Genomic DNA, 17,633 nt, shown 5'->3' on the forward strand with positions numbered 1-17,633 from the left:
TCTGAGTTTGTTCTTCCAGAAAGAGTTTGGTACTTAGCTGTCATTCCCGTGGAACCTGCGGGGTTTATGAATAAAGGGCAAGTTTTTCTCCTCACCTCTGTCCCCTTGCAAGAGCAATGCCGTGCCGCGGAGGCTTTAACGTGGGAGCTTGTTGGTTTTCTTGTGTTATTTGGCATGAAAGTATTTTTCAGGAATTTCAGCTTTGCCGAAATCACCCACCACTGTTTGAATGTGTGCTGTTAAACCCTCTCTGACAGAAAGCTGCAGAATGAGTTTCTTACCACAGAACATGTATGACTATATCCCCTTCCTAAGCCACCGCTGGCGCTTGATGGTGGCCTCCCCGCGGTGTCACACACCACTTTGCTGCCTGTCACGATCCTTTGTGTCTTATTGCTTCCTTTACGGCTTCCAGGCCATCCAGAACAGTAGCGTGCTGTTTAAATCAAGCATAGCCTGTCTTTGTAATTTCAGCTCTTGGAGGTTCCAGATCTGCGTGGTGCTTCTCATTAATCAGTACTACGCTGTGTGTGGCACTCTTTTTTTTTTTTTTCTCTTCTTTTCTTTTCTTTTTTTTTTTGTTTTTTTATACAACACACATGTAGTACAAGCTCAGCTTGTTATTTTCTGACCTGTCTTTTCTTCCTTCTTCCCTCCCCGAGTCTTGCTCCAGATGGTAACTGCTGCAAGAGCTTAAAAATAAAAATGAAAGTGTGAAGCGCATTCACTTTTATGGAGTTGCAAACAGGGGGCAGAGGAGGAAGGAAAATGCACCGGTATCAGTTGTCTACGTTGGTTCGATTAATGTCCTCAGCCACGACTCACCCTGCAACGGTATGAAACGCGTCATAAAAGACATGGTACACAAATAATTAAGAAAAAAAGAAAGCTCTGGTATCGTGCGGGGCCTCTCAATAAGGGCTTGTCGTTATTATCGCGTTGCATCTGGCCTGTAGGTGGCTTCTGGTTTCCCCTTTCTCAGAAGCTCTTTGACCACGGACAGGAAATGTGCTACAAGTAGATGAAGAAGTTGGCAATTGTCCTGTACGGTGAGAGCGGGACACACAGCTGGTGGTTTGGTGGGTGATGAAACAGTGGGCGTACAGAAAGACGCTGTATCTGATACACGGGCAGCTTTACCTGTCTTTAAGAGGACCTTGGAGAAAGAGCAGTTGGGAGGTTTGCTGTAAATCCACCCCCAAAGCACTCCCATTTATTTTTAAGGAGGTTATGCAAAACAGAGCAAGCAGCTGCCACGAGAAAAGGGCCCGCCAGGTCCCCCATTTTGCTTTCAGTCTCTCAAATTCCCCCTTTGCTGTCATACTACCCCCACCCTTCCAGTCCCTCTGTTTGGTAAAAATGGCTTGAAAAGTCCTCGCTGTCCGAAGCAAACATTAACACCAAATATTTCACTAGAGGGGGGAAAAAAGGGTTCTTATCCTTTCCAAAACATTAAGACATTCCTTATAGCAAGGGGCTTTTAAAACATATATGTATGTGCGTTCCACCTGGAAACGCAGCCGAGGGCATTGGAAGAACCGTCATCCTTTATTAGTAGCAGCTAACTTGGAGGGAGACAGGGAAGTTTCATCTATTCAAAATATGTTCTCTTGCTGCTGCAGCTACCATGGAGTTATCAAAGCCAGGGGGAGTTACTGTTCTTGTTTTTCTTTACGTGGAAATCACTTGACCCCGATTCCCTTATTGTCCCTCTCTGGGTATTACTATTATTAGCGCAGCGGTGGAATATTTCTCCCTAAATGTTACTGCAGAAAAGTAAATAATTTCTTATTTCTATTTTTTTCCCTTCATAAAGACTCTACTTTAAGAATAGATTTTAAAGGACAAATGCTGTGTTTAAAGACTCAGAAAGAAATGAAAATTATAACTGACACAGAGCATGAAGAAAAACAATATTAGGAGCAGGTCACAAACCCCATATGTATTTTAGGAGGTGTGCCTAACCGCCCAGCTGGAAAGAAAGTAGGGAAAAGTGCTTCAGACAAGAAGAAGATTTCAGCAGCTCGCTTTGGCCACCCAAAAGGCAGCCAACAATTTAGCAGGAGCTACTAATAACTACTCTATAAATAAAAAAACCCAAAAAAACCAACCCTGGATTATAGTTGTAGGGAATTAACTCTCTATAAGGTGCAGATAAATGGACTAAGTAATTTTGTTTCAGTTTTAACCAGAAGACCAAAAGTCAGAATCACCCAACCAGAGTAATCCTCTGCTGCAAATAGGCCAAATATCCATGTTTCCTTCAAATCACTTCAGAAGCAAAATATAACCCTCCAGGGTGTGGGAGGGCGGAGAAGGTGGTAAGTGAGAGCAGGTGTAGGGCATCCTGATCAAGTAGGCTTTAAATGCAGCCTGAGGAAAGAAATTAGCCTTTTCAGGCAGAGTAGGGGTGTTGATAGGGTGGGAAGAAAGTGATAAGAAAGTTGGCGTAGCAAGCTCAGTGGAAAGAAGACCAAAGGTTTTATGCTGTTGTTTACCAAGTTGTTGCTGTCAGGCCTGAGGTGAAATGCATGGTGCTATCATAAGGTACAGATGGCATGCTTTAAAAAATAGCTGTGGGGCTTGCCTTATAAATACAGGCAGCCGTAGTTTTTCTAAGCAGATGTGCACCGAGCAGAGCTCTGTGCTGCTCTCAGACACATTGTTGCCTTGCTCCTACTTTTCAGACTGTGGAAACCGCAGTGTGTTCCTGCCTGAGGGTCTTCCAGGCCATCTCATCCTGGGTAAGACCTGCCTTTTTCTGTTAAAGAGAATCCTTCTTTGTTTACTGGATCATTTTACTCTCTTGACAGTAAGAGCGCTCTGGGCTAGCAGTGCCAAGGCAAGCCTTCATGACCTGATGGACCAAGTGTCCTTGGCATCCCATCTGGCATAGGGTGGGTGTGCTTCAGGGCACTCTTGGTTTTTTCTTGTTGTCACATGTCTTGAGAAGAAGACATAACGTCTTGTCAAATTAATTTATTACAAGTTTTATCGGTGTTCCTGTGGAAAAGCTTGCAGACTTTCTTTCAGTCAAGGGACAAGGCTCCCATGACAAGGGCTCAAACGTGCTCTGGTGAGCCTGGGGCTGGCGGTGACGGATGGCAGGTGGGTACGGCAAATGGTGAGGGTGAAGGATGGGAGGAAGAGGTATCAGCGTGCTCGTGGATGTGTCTGGCTTAACCTGGTTAAGCACCTCTGAATGAGCTGGGGAAGCTGTTGGTAGGAGAAATGTGTTTTCCTGTCAGCCCCTTAATTCCTTCTCTGCCCCATGTATCTCCATAGAACCCTCAGACCTGCAGAGCTCATCTCCTCACAAAGCCGTAAATCCTTATTTTTTTTTTATTATTTTTCTTTTCTGTTTTGCTTTTTCCCCCTTCTCTAAACTGTCTGTCAAATGCCACTGCCTTCCCATCACTCTCCTAACAGCTTCTTTGAGAGGGTGACGGCAGGGCTGCGCTCTGTTGCATTTTCTGCCTTCTCTCTGCCACATCAGCCAGTGCCTGCTGGGACTTGGGCAATCTCGTGTGGCCTCACTCCCTTGTACATTGGTCTCACCATGACTTGCTGTGGCTCCTTCTTTTCGTCCTCTTCTCTGGTCACTTCGCAACATCACAGGAGAAATAAAAGACAGACCATGAGATTAGTTCTGCAGCTAAAAGAAATTGCCAAGGGGATATGTTTGCTGATTTTTTGAGCCTTGCATTTAAGGGCAAAGGTTTTTGGTTTTGTCTTTATTTTTTATTCAATCCATCTGAAGAGTTGAGAAGAATAGCTGGGAAGAAGGGGTCAATATTCCTGCTCTCGTGAAAGTCTACCAGCACCTGGCCTTTGCCAGCACAGCTGCTTTCCCACCACTGTTGACAATCAAGGGTAAAACTCGAGATGCTTTTTCAAAGGAAAATGCAGTGGGAAAATCTTCACTCTGGTGTTCGTATACTTTTATTTCCAAGGGCAAATTGAAAAGCCGCGGTGTATTTCAGCTTGGTTTGACCTAAGTGGCCAAGTAAACAAGAAATAATACCCTTGTGGGGCGAGTTTGACATCGGATCCCTCTTGCTTCAGTAAATGAAATGCCTCAACTTCCTGCTTCTCTTTCTTGGCCCAAATTCCTGGGGGTACAAAGTTTCTTGAGCAGCAGTCCAGTTGTCTTGCTGGTGGAGTAAACAGGACAAGTTAGTGGGAAGTCCAAAAAAGCATTTAACAGAACGAAACAGGGTAAGGATACTGCAAGAACTGATGGATAGAGGTTAGCTTTATTTTGGCTCAATATTAAGTGCTTGATGTGGTTGCTTTGTTGTTTTTGTCTAGCAAAGACGACGAAATGTTACAGTTCAAGAGTATCATATATATTGGTGCTTAGTGAAAATGGAAATCCAGATAATAAACAAGCATTACTGCAGGGGTCTGTGTATGCACAACGCCAGGGCGGAGTTGTATTTCTAAATTACATTGTTAGTCCACAACCCTTTGCCCTTATAGCTCTCCTCACTGTTTTGTTTTGGGGTTGGGTTTTCTTGATGTGTTGTTTTGGTTTTTCCCTCACCCTGAAAATTCAGAGGCCGAATAGAGAGAAACTATTTTTGTTGCTTCCAGACAACAATGTTCTAACTATGTGTAGCAATGCGTGTCGTTCAAGCTTGAAGGGGGGCGTTTGGGCTTGAGATAACCTTTACAGAGAATAAAAGAGAGATACCAACTCTGTTTTTCACCAATTTCGCCTCTAATTCTTCTGTTTTCCACCCTGGCAAACCCATGTGCCATGTAAATTCCCACCACTCCTTCTGCCGTGTTACTGTGAACGTTGACTTCTAGCTATTATGCTATTGATCTGTTCCTTCACTAAAGTGAAAGAGTTTGGTTTAAAACCATTTTCATTACAACTGTGTGTCTATTCTTGTGCCTGGATGGGAGAAAGGTGCCATTTTAATTTAATTAGAGCTTTAAATTTTGCCGTGGTGACAAAGAGGGGGGAAAAAAAAAAAGAAAAAATATATATACACCTAGTTTTTGGTTAACTCAGAAGTCATGTGCTTGATCGCTGTGCAGGTCAGAGTCTGAAGGAGCAGGCACGTGACTGTGGCTGTTTTCTTCATGCAACGCTGAGTATTTGCACAAGAATTTCATCATCCTCTCGCAGGAACGGCTGCCAACCGCAGGGTAACGTGGTTTTGCTGTGGAGGTGAAAAGATGAGCTTTATACGGAAAGTTACTTTTAACACCAAAACACTTCTTGACGTGAAGGTCAATATGTGCCTAAATTACTTGAAGTAACGGAGTTGATTGTTATTCCTCTCTGTCACATTCCCTTGCTGCAGCTGTGACACTCTGCTGTGCGACTTATTTAATGATACAGTTGTGTTTGCTGCTGCGTGTCTGTTGTTGGGCATGCTACGAATATTTAGATTTTTCTTTCTCTGCAGTTCTGTAATTTAAGCAAATGCACTGAAGTGTGTTTAACCTGAAGTGATCTAGAATGTGTGTTGCTTTGGGCTGTGCTTTTTTTTTTTTTTTTTGGGACTTCCTTCTGCAAAACTATATTCACAAAAGAAATTTTCTTCACGTAAAGGTGGGAAGAAGGATCAGCCTTTACACGTTGTGCGTTTCTGTAGTTTTTCTTTTGTTTGTTTTTTAAAACAACTTCAATCCACGGTGCTATTGGTGCTTTCAGTGGGTGTATTTTGACAGCGTGGACCTATACGGCAAACTTGGGCGCTTACACGCGTGCACTCCCCCAGTTTTCCTTCCAAAGAGTCCGTTTGGACGCTAACCTGGAAATGTCAAAGGTCTGTGGGCTGAGCTGCATTTAGCAACCCGGTAAACAGCTGAAGTGCAGGACATGCTATTCCCATGATATACTCTTTTTCTCTGAGCTTTTTAAGTAGGGATTCATTGTGTGCCTGTCAGCACTGTGCTGGGTAGAAAGACTGTGAGTAATATCTTGGAATATTTAAAGAAAATGCTTAAGGGGGGCGAGGGGACTGCTTTTAATAAAGACATCAAGATACAATTATAGACAAAATTTATCTCTATAAAAATATCATAAGTGGACCTAAAAATAGGACAAATTATCATTCTTATAATTAAGCCTAATGGACCTTCCTGTGTAAGTTTGATAAGACTTGCTCATATTTGCACTTTTTTTTTCTATTTAGTCAGTAAATTATGCATAAAGGACAAAACAGAAATAATTGCCCAGACATTCGCGTCGCTTGTGTCTGACTAATTCTCGCCCATTGTCTTTTATTGTTTTAAAATGGGGGATGAAGTCGTGGGGCTGATATCTGCGCTAATAAAATACGTCATAATGCCTGTTTTCTAAGTTTGAGTTGTGTATGCGTTTTTTGAAGATGGAAGATTGCCAGCGCTCATTTGTGAGTTTTTTTACACTGAATCAGTATTCAGTAGAGGCAAATTCTGTGGAAAAAGTCAAAAGAGCAAAGAAAGAGTGGGGGAAAAAAAAATAAAAATAAATGCTGACTTCATGTTGTCTATGTCTATTAAGTCAGTCAAACAGTGTAACGAAGTTTCTAGGAAAGGAAAAAAAACACCTGAATGTTTTTTTTCAGAGTAGGTGTTGGGGGCAAGTTGTTTCTCTTAAAATGTTGATTATTTCTACTCTAAGTATTTATTATGTATGTTGATTCTCTTTACTTTAAGTTGTATGAAAAAAAATCCTGATAAGGAACCCCTTTTATCAAGATGGGAATTCTGTTTTGCATTGATGTGCCTGAATTTTAATTTGAAGAGGGTACAGAATACAGTTTTCAGTTAAATTAAGGTAATTGGATGGAATAAAGGTGTGCTGTATTTTCTCTACATATAGAAAATAACAATGATTCATGAATTACTGTAAACTAATTGCATGGGACTCTGTACTGCAGCAATTAGGAAATGCAATAATGTTGGTCAGAGTGGAAAAAAAAAAAGGGGGGGGGGAGAAACCCGAGCAGTTCTGGGGTTCCCTCTTTAGGAGGTCTAATTCCCCATTCAAAGGACAAAAGTACTTTCTTATTCTGGTCTCAAATTGGATCTCTGGGATTTCATTCCTCAATAGGATTTTGATTGATTTTATTATAGTAGTTTTATCTTATTTCATAATGTTTGTATTAAATCAGATACCTCTGAGCACTTAATCATTTTTAGCTTCTAGATCTTTGTATTTAATATTATATTTGCTGTCAAAATTTAATATAAATAAGAATCACAATAAACGTAAGTCATTGATCAGATGCAGCAAGCTACAGCAATGACAGGGGACCAAAAGCCTGATCCAGAAATCTTTGTAATGGAGACACCTGTTGACTTCAGTAGGTTTTGGGTCAGGCCTCAAATGGAAACAAATCCCATCTATGCTTGCCAGACAGGTCAGCGGATGACCTGAAATATGATAGCCATTAATCCACTGTAATATCTATGTATCCTTACTGAAAAAATGGTTCTAAGACAGACAAATGGTAGGATGCTCCACTGTGTTCATATGGTGTAAAGCAGAGAGTCTACAGACCAGATGAGAGAGATCTGGTGTATAAAACTAAACTGTCCTTCAGGCACCCTTATTATCCATCTCCTGGTCATAAATTGCAGGGGAATTAGGTGGCATTGCCTGTGTGGACCCCAGGAGATAAATGTTGGAGGCTCCTAAACCTTCCTCATAGGCTGTATCCAGGAGAGGACATAGGTGACAGCAATACTAATGCTGCATAGTCCCCCTCCTAGGGACCAGGGGAGCTGAGCATCACTGTCAAATATCCCTAACTCAAGGGAGTCATCTGTTTAAAGAGATTAAAAGGCTTTCTCCCTTACTTCAGGAGCTATGTCACTGGGGAGCAAAAAAAATCCAGGCATTAACTTGAGTGGGAAGGAGATTGACTGTGCAGAAAAGACTACAGACTGCCATGTGGTCCTTTTATCTGGAAGGAGAGAGTCAGGGAGACTTGAATCCAGCCCATTCTCCAAGGATTGTTTCCATAATTTGCATTAAATACTCATTATTGAAGAGAGAGGACTATATCTTGATTACGCGAGTATGTGCTGGACATACTCTGATAATGCCTATGGGATCTGGCCTCCCATGCTAGTGCTGTAAATCACAGAAATAAGCCTTTGGAAGCAAAAACTAATTTCACTTTCCAAGTGCTGATCCCAGTTTTGCTTGAAAATAAACCCTGACTTACTGATTAAGCCCATGGGTTCTTAAAATCTGTAACTTGAAGTGAAAGTTAAGTTACATTATAGTGTCTTCAAACTCTAATGAGGTGCCAGTATTAGTGATGGCCAGTGTCTGTGAACCTATCTTGCCTTTCTAGATGTTTCTCAACATCTGCTGGAGGAAATAAAGATCTCTACACATCTTCCCTGATGACTGCCAAATAGGTCCAGAAGGTCAATGCTTTTCTGACCTGCAGAAGAGCAGAGACGTCCTTACCCATACCCCACCAGAAGAGCTGGCAGAGGCAAGGTCTTGGACCTGCTGTTCAATTGTAGAGGAAGGAACTGAGAAGGGGTTCCCTGGGGAATAGGGAGCCTGGTCACATCTCCCTCAGGGCTTTCAGCGGGTTGGCAACTCTTCGGGAGGTGGCTGGTTGGGTGTATTGATTCCAGCCAGCTCAGCCTCTTTAGCATCACACCCAACTACTTGTCCAGGTGTAGCCCTCTGCCTCTGAGAAGCCTAGAAAAACACTCTGAGAACGAAGATGTTCAAATATCTTTTTTCAACCATTTCTTTTCTTTTTACCAACTCAGGGATGATTAGGATGAATGAGTGGGAATGATAAATTTGATGACAATGAGGAGGTGTGAACAACCTGTGGGGAGACAGCACAAAAATAAGATCTCTCCAGTACCTCCCGGGAGAAGGTGAACATTAGCTAAATGAAAACTGCTATCTTAAAGAGCTCTACTGGCTTTTTTTTTTTTTTTAACTCTACACGCTGGTGGGAGAGGAAAAATTGCTACTGTGTAAGATATCAAGTCTGGAGGGGAAAAAGAAAATGTTCTCATCATAAACTAAATGATAGCAAATTAAACCAGGTAACTAGCATCATGCTGGCCATTTGGCTAGAGTATAAACGGGTTTGGATTAATTGGCACTAATAAGGCTGTGCTATTTTGGGGTTTATATTTAAATACCAACTGTTATCTCTCCCGTGTGTGTTGATGAAGCTCCTCTGTACAGTCTTCAGGGATTGGCATAAAACATTGATAAAAAACATAATCTGCATTTATGCATTTACACCAAAAAGAATAAAGAAAAATGTGTCATAAGGGATTTAATGTAAAAAAAAAAAAAAAAATCTATAACCCACAATATGCCATCACACTGACTCTCAGAAATCCTCTTCTAGAGAAACCCAAGCTAGGTGAAGTGACAATGAATGTAATGCTCAGCTGGCTACAACCCGTATAATCATCTGTTGTTCTCTCCACAGCTTGTTTCTGGATAACTGTAATATACTATTGGCTTTAAGAAAAGAGAGCCGGTATTTCTGGAGGATACGTACTCAGAGAAAAAGCCATATTCTCTGGTGGCTGTGTGCTGCACGTTGTGTGCTAAACTGTCCTATTTCTACCTATGTCCTAGAGTTTTTCTGTTGCACCAGAAACTCTTCAGGATGTTAAAAAAGCAGAGGTTATTGTGTGGTTTAACTATACAGTTCCCTAAACTGGGGAAACCACCAGACACCTCAATGAGCCTCTCGACTGCCTTCTGTGACAGAACGCAGCAGGCAGCACTGGCCAAGTTTTGCCCTAAGGTACAGAGTACGTGTCATAAATTTTCCTTGCCAATAGATCTGTAAAGCCAAGTGCACAACTGCTGTCTCGAGCACAACGGTGTCTCTCAGCATTACAGTTACAGGACTGTTCTTCTTACAAAGATCAATGAGCTCGTAAATCTTGCAGTTAGAGTTTTGGATATTCCGTTAGAAACTATGGTCTGTCGTGTTTGCGGCTTGACTCGGGCTTCTCTCCCTTCCCAGGGTAAATGGAACCAAAACACCAGGATATTCATTGTAGCTAGAAGGAAATATTAATTCAAGATCCTGGTTTTAAAAGCCACGTTTCTAACGATGTTTTTGTCTGCCATCTTCATCCTGCCTGCTCTGCCCTCGTACGTGAGCACGGCTGTACACAAACACCCCCTTCCTATTTTTAAGAAAAAAAAGCTGAAAGAGGCTGAGCGATGCGCAGCCTGGAAGAAAAAAAAAAAAGAAAGAAAAACTTCAGCGTAGCTGTGCACCTGCTATTTTTAGGAGCACAGACTGCAGAAACAATAATGCTGCCTCTGGCTTTGAGAGCTCAAAATTGTGAATGACGCTTCAGCGTTTGTAACTGCCATCGGTCTGGTGGAAGAACTTAGAAGCTGCTGATATAACTTAAAAAGGGCAGAACATCATATGTATGGTGGGGGGGGGAAGCTTTTGGGGGTCACAGCAATGTGTTGCCTTGGAAATACTTCAACTGATCAGTTTTACCATTCTATCCAAATACTTCACTTTTAAAAAGCTTTAAATCAAGTAAGTTTGGGTCTTGAATGATGCAGTTTTAGTGGCTGCTTATCAGTTATTTGTGAATATGCATGCTGCAGAAGGTAAACTGTGGCATTTTTCATTTTAAGGTGCAATTGAATGACCTGAAAATGGATCCATCTTCTCCTGTGTTACCAGCAACCATTTTAGAGCAAACTGCCTTGCGGCTGGGCTGCAGTCCCACAGACAAGAAACTTGCTTTTCGCTTAGACCAAGAAGATGAGTTAAAGCATCTTCGTGAATGTTTCTGTATCCCAAAAGTCAAGGATCTACCTTCAAGTGAGAATTATAATTATGGTGGGGGAGTGGGGAGGGGGGCGGGGAAAGGTGGGGCTTCACATCTTCTGTATGTGTTTGTCACAAATCTTTGGAAATCATTGTCACTTATGAGATAATTGAGCAATTGCAGTCATATCTGAGCACAGAATGTCCCTGTTGTTGCTAAATCAATCCATCAGCTTATTCTAGCACCAAAAGCTTTATGCTCTCATTCCCATCCCGAATAAAATGCGAGGATCCAGTACTTAGATGGTGCTTATGCTGTCAGTCAGCTGCTTTGAACAATATAGCGACTGATTGAAAATTATAGGCAGAAGCATTTCTGTCTAATGGTTTGAAACGGCAACGTCGCTTACGATAGCTCAGAGCAGTTGCTTCCTTGGTATAATATAGTATTATCTATCTAGTTACAATTATTTTAGTTAATGAAAGAAATGGTACATGTATTATATTAACATTTATGCCTTATTGCTGGGAGATGATATTCTTCCTGAGGCCAGATGGAAGGCTGTGCCTTAGAACAAATAATTGATCTGAGCAAATAATTCATAACGAAATCTTTTATTTGAAGATCTTTCCCACTTCCCTCATGAATTGCCTACAAATAGATAACTGCACGTGGCTTCAAAGTAGCCACGCGAAACGGTTCTCGAAATTTTTCTGCTTCGACCCTGGTCTGTAGGTTTGTTTGAGGATCCTGTGGCATGCCTGGGCATGGGGAGGCCCTGGTGTGCAGGCAGGGAGGCAAGGAGGGACGTGCGGGAGGGTTGGCGAGCTGAGGGGGAAGCGTTTGCTTTGGGTGAGGGCTCCCAGCCCAGTGAAAACACAAAACATTTCCATGGGGTTTTTTTGTACCCACCCCTGCTGCTGTGTCTGGCCAAAATCATGCAGGGAAAACCTGGTGGAAGCACCCACCTGTGGAGGCAGCATGGTGCCGGGCTCTTCTCGTGCTTCCCGAGCCCTGCCTGGGTTTGTTTTCAGCTCATGTGTCAAATACAGGGGGAGGAAAAGCTGTGCCCACTCTGCAGGTCCTGGTCATCCCACATTGGAAGCTGAAGAGATGGCACGTTATCTCCTTAGATGGTGAACGTATATAGCCATAGTCATTCTCCTTTCCTGCCTTGGCAGAAAGCATCTGTTAAAAAATTTAAATGGAAAAAAAAAATGTCATAGAACTGTCTTGTAAAATGTTTTCATTTTCTAATAAACGCAGGTTCAATTTTCTGCAGATATTTTTCTGAAAAGAACAGTACTGTTAGTACATTGGCCAAATTATTTCCAGTAAAGATTTGTGGTAGAAAATAGTATCAATTGTCTAAGTTCCTGGACATATTTTGAAACTATCTTTGTCTTCACTATCTTCCTGCCTGGCGAAGATGAATGTTGGGAATGCAGTCTGCTCATGTCCTTAGGACATGGGGACGATAAATCTTAGTTCTCTATGTACCGATGGTATTGACTTATCTTTCCTCACGTTTACATCCTTGACTTTTGCTATTTATATTATTCAGAGCAGAACTGGACACTTTACAAATATTTAAACTAGGTGCTTCCTCCGCACGGAGGAGGTGTTCTTGGTTTGTCTGCCAAGAAGTCTTTTTTTTTTTTTTTCTTTTTTTGCCTGGTTGCTTAAGAGGGTTTCCTAAACCCCATCTGTTTGTTGGGGTGTGACTACTCTGCGCTCAGAGCCACTTCAGCTGCCACCGTGCTGCTGCAAAACGTCCCTCTGAAGCTGGGAAGATGCTGGAAGGCAGCTCATGTGGCCATTGTGCTTCCGCTCTTCATCTGGCTGTGCTATTGAAATTCAGCTCGACCAGGGCACCTGAACTGCAGCCGTGTCTCTGACTGCAGCAGGTGAAATGTCTCTCAAGAATATGAAAGGTCCCCTTTCAGTGTAGTGTCTCAGCAGCTTCACATTAAAGACTCTTCTGAGAAGCGCATAGAGGTTTTGACACCCCTGTGACGGTTTTCACTGCTTCCTTTACAACATCCATTATTGTTTATTGATCAATTACCATAATATTTTGACTCAAAGACTGATGATATGTTGTATGTTGTGGTTCCCCGCCCCCCCCAAGTTACTATAACATTTAGTCCTGAGATATATATATATGGATATCTGTGGGTATATATGTTTTAGTGATGATATGCAGCCTACAAAGCAGTACTAGTTGAACAGCACAGAGAACCTATCATTCTTGTGTTCCCAAATTGAGGGGTTTTCTCCCCTCCCCTTTTTCCCCTGTCTCTCTTTTCTGTGCTTCATCTGTCATCAGGAACAGCTTCCCTGCTGAAAAACAGCAGGGATGTAAATATATATATATATTTATTTATTTTTACATTATGTGTCTGTACCATAGAGACAGACCTCCCATGACATTTATCTGAGCACAGGAGCGGATCGTAGATAACGTGCTTCTGAAGATAAATGTCATTACAGATATTAGCCATCAAATATTCTTTATATATTTACATAAAACGTTACAATGAGGTTTTAAAACGAAGCCTTGCAAGAAGCAGATGGGAACATCCATAGGAGACAGCTGTAAGATAACGTACATAAAAATATGTAGAAAGTCATTATAATAGTTTCATTTAGCTATCAACTTTTAAACTGTCACAGCTGTTTATTTGTTGTATCGACCAAGTGGAAGCCACGAGCACACGAACTCCCTGGCAAATCTTTGAGTTTTTAAGTGTAAAACGTAAGAGATGAGGCTCAGGTGAGCAAATAGGAAAAGATGACAGCAGAAGATTTAGAGAAATGTTTGGATCTCTGAGCTCTCCTCCGAGCTGACAACAAAGTCTCTTTAACGCGTTTTCATGCACTGGGGGGATTTAGGAAGGACTGGATTGCAGTTGGCAGTCGGGCGCCAAATCACCAACCTGATTAAGGCTATGGCTCATGCTTTGTCATCTTGTAAAGGAATAGAGCATCATTTGGGTTTCTTGGGAATAAAGAGATGTCCCAGAGTGAAGGTGTTGAGCTATATTTCCCTGAAGAGATGGTTAAAGGTAGCGGTTAATCTTATAAATCTGGCTCTTTGTTTGAAAGGCTTGTGGGGGAGTATAGGAAGGTGTGAAAGAGGTGATCTTTTATCCTTCAACGAGGGATAGGGCTCAGATAATGTATAAACAGATTTAGTCCTTTCTTTCTGGCTAATAAAGACATTGTATTTTTCCCTTTCGTTTGGACTGAATATTTCTGAAAATAAACTTGCTTTTTCTTTGAGGTTTAACAGGTATAGAAATACATCTTTAATGTAGAAGAATGGGTATATTTAGTATGCAAAATAATGTACATTGTTAGATCTGACTAGTTTGCATGGTTCTGAGTAGGTGTGAGAATAATTTATAATGTAACTAATTAATCTTAATGTAAATTATTGTTCATGTATTATTTTATTTTTTTTTTATTCAGGCTACTCTAAGGACAAATTTCAATAATTATCTCCTGTTTGGTTTGCATCGGCCTTTATTTCATCAATGGTGCCTATTTCCTATTTGAGTATTTCAATATACATTGCGTGTCAACCACAGCTCTTCCAGAAATAAAAAGGGCTGATACTGTGAGAAATAAGGGTAGAGTAATTTGGAGAAAGACAAGTGACAGTCTTAAGAAAACAAATGTGTTACTGTAAAGACTGCCATGGTGACCAAAGAAATGTTGGAGCACAACAGTGTACAGGTCAGGAGAAGTTGTGAAATGCCAAAAATGCTGCAAAAAACCCCCAAGCCTAGTTTGGGAAGCAGCAGTGCTCCGAAATGAGTCTTTAATGATCTCAGAGAGGGAGAAGCAAACAGCTTTTTGTGAAAAGGAAAAGAGTACAGCCCAAAACAGACTTGATAACATGCCAAAAAAAGAATATCCGAAGTAACAGGTGTAAAAGTAGAAAATTGTACTTTGTCAAAGTGGTAGCGTCATCTCTCCCCAACAGTGACCCAAGAGGGGTTTTTATTTAGAAAGTACCGTGGTGCAAGAAAAGCTAACTTGCTTATAATTCCTTACCTGTTTTAATGCTGGATTGGAGTATATTGGGTAGGTTAAAGGTTGGACTTGATGATCTTAAAGATCCCTTCCAACCTCAGCAATTCTATGATTCTATAAAGAGTATTAGTGAGACTGAGCTCCAAATTCTTGAGCAAAGATCCTGCTCTCTATTCCCAATGAGACATTATTGTTGTGTCTCTTGATAGGAAAAGAATTGTTAATAGAACCAATTTAGGAGCATGGATAATATTTATGCATCTCTGTTTTCATTCATATTAGAATAGAGATGAAAACCAGACGTATCTATAAAACAGATTAGGCTGAAATTGCTCTCTGACTTATGCTTTTTAAAAGCTTCTAAAGCTTTAATTAAGAAATTACCCAAGCTGTCTATACTTCTGAAAAATGTGTTTCTGGTGAAGTCCAATGAAGTTGGTAATTGTTAGTGCAAAAGGTAGTAAGAGACCTTTTCCAGGCATCTAATCTATTTTTCTACAGCCCTAACATAAATTTTTCACAGACAGAAGAGCAATCTTATAATTCGCTTCTAGCATGTGTCTTAACATATTCATTCATTTGATCTTTTTTTTTTCCTGAGGTATATCGACTGTGTTTACCAAAAATACAAGTAATGTTATCTTTTGAGGTATTGTAAGTATATGTGCAGATGAATGCAAATTGCATACTGCTTCTAGAAGGTCACCATAACTTGTCCCTCCAAGAATCTCTAACATAAGAAATAATAGAAAAAGACAATGTTTGGATTGATAGATGATGACACAGGGTAATTAGATTGTTCAGAACCTCACTAGAGCTATTATTTATAAATTTCTACCGCCTTGCTTTTCTCCTAATCATTGAAAGGATTTGTCAACATAGATTTCCTCCTCCTCCTCAGATGATGATGACATGAACTGCAGCCCACAATATATGCTGACAAGACAAGAACTTTTGAGACTGCGTTAAAATATTCTGTGCAATGACTACGTTTTTCTAAATAGCGATTCAATCACGCAGGGAGAACTTACATGAAAGAAACAGATTTACCTAGTCTTAACTTTTATTAAGTGCACAATTCAAGTAGTTTCACAACTCGGAGTAGGAATATATTGATGGTGGAAGAAAAGTGGATAGCCTGGTCAGGAAAACGCTCCCTCTTCACTCACTCTTGGTTACAGAATGGACAAAGTCAGTGCCCGTGGTGGCTTCCCACACAGCCCCAGAGACCTGGGGATTTAAGTGCTTCCTGAACTCACATTAGCTCCAGAACAGGTGTAGATGGACCAGGCTGAAAATTTCAGGAGGACAAGGGGAATAGCTGCTTGCAGATCACCCGTCTGTCTTCCTCCTTCGATCCCTTTGGAGGGCCATCTGCATGGTGTCCCGGGAGAAAGGTCAGGATGTGGCACCTCCCTTCGCACGTGGGGACTGCGGTGTCCCAGGGAGATCCAGAGCAGGGAGAGCTCTGGGTGGTGGCAGGCATATGCGTCTCTGCACGTGTGCTGTCCCCCTGTGCTCGCTCCCATGTACATGTTGTTTCTGTGGTTTCCCTCCACAGCTGACCTGAGCCTGGTGGATGGAGAGGACAGCTGCATATACTTTGCAGGGAATTCTCTCGGGCTCCAGCCAAGAAAAGTTAAAACTTACTTGGATGAAGAACTGGACAAGTGGGCTCGAACGTGAGTACACCGCAGCGTATGCAACATGCTAACCTGTGCTTCAGATGAGCACATCATTTTATTTTGGGATCTGCTTTGGGAATGCCGGAATAGAAGAATAGGGTGTTAAAACCACCACAGTCCAGGAGTAAAACTGCTTCAGTGTTTCCCTACCACTGTTTATATCTCCTTGAAAGATACAAGCAGTAAAACAGGCAAAGAGAAACTTCCAGCTGTGATAACCTGTGTTGCGCGTGGTGGCTCTGGTTCGCCTGGAGGACCTGCACGGTTTAACCATCCCCACCCCTTTGCTATGTGTTTTTACACACAAGACACGCAAACTCATTTGGTTACTGCTGCTTGCTGGTGAACATGATTCATTTTCAGGCCCTGTGGTTTTCTAATTAGTATTTTTAACTGCGTGTGATTCACCCTGCAGGCCTTGCAATGGGCAGTTCCCCTTGAAATAGCACTGAGCACAGGTGGTGCTGCTGCCAGCGCTGGCAGGTTTTTGGCTCCGCTTAAACCAGGTCTCTGCCTGACAAGTTCATTTTATTTAGAAAGATGCAATTCCTGTCTTCTCAGGAGCATCTCAGTGAGGAGCTGGGGATGGATCACATGGAGCTGATGCAGGAGAGACAGGAGGACAAAAGCAGGACGTGTTTCAGCATTGCGGGAAAGGGATTTTGTCATCGTTTTCAGATATACAGGGGGGAAAAAAGTTTGTTGGGTTTTTTTATATATATTATTTTTTTTCCATGGAGAGTCAGTGCTTTGAGGTGTCCAGCACCTACCTGAGCAGCTGGAGCAGGAAAGGAAAAAGAGAAGTAAAGACCAGGGAGTTGAAGGCGGGAAAGGAAAATAACATCCATACGAGTGAGCGAGCTGGAGGAGAGATGAACGCTTTTATAGGGTGCAGGGTACAAGGGGAACAGCTGTGATTTCGTGGTGAGAGAGCTGAGAATATATGGGGAGACCAAAGTGGAAAAAATGGCTCTGCTAACTGGGCAGCCTTGTTTCAGTAGAAACAGTCTAGATGGAGGATTCCCAATGTAAATGTGAAAACTCTGTAGCTGCTGTTTCACTTGTTCCTATATGAATACTGTGGGTTACTAAAAATGGTTTACTGTTTCCTATTTATTACTTGTATTCTTGTAAGTGAGAAGAAGGTTGAGA

At 41.7% G+C, this 17,633-nt stretch overlaps 1 protein-coding gene across 3 annotated transcripts in view; it reads left to right on the forward strand.

The window, feature by feature from the left end:
* The first annotated feature begins 2,407 nt into the window (after positions 1 to 2,407).
* KYNU (kynureninase) overlaps positions 2,408 to 17,633 on the forward strand; it is a 66,323-nt gene continuing 51,097 nt past the window's right edge. The window contains exons 1-4 of one of the 3 annotated variants that reach the window (XM_074595186.1): positions 2,408 to 2,547; positions 2,688 to 2,744; positions 10,619 to 10,808; positions 16,358 to 16,478. In XM_074595186.1, the coding sequence (XP_074451287.1) occupies positions 10,640 to 10,808; positions 16,358 to 16,478 (290 nt within the window). In that variant the 5' untranslated portion in view covers positions 2,408 to 2,547; positions 2,688 to 2,744; positions 10,619 to 10,639. Of the gene's footprint in view, positions 2,548 to 2,687; positions 2,745 to 4,773; positions 5,930 to 8,404; positions 10,809 to 16,357; positions 16,479 to 17,633 lie in introns of those variants that run through there. The other 2 variants (XM_074595189.1, XM_074595185.1) reach the window with 2 other exon arrangements.

The sequence above is a fragment of the Larus michahellis genome, chromosome 7, assembly GCF_964199755.1.
Source record: "Larus michahellis chromosome 7, bLarMic1.1, whole genome shotgun sequence".
NCBI lineage: Eukaryota > Metazoa > Chordata > Aves > Charadriiformes > Laridae > Larus > Larus michahellis.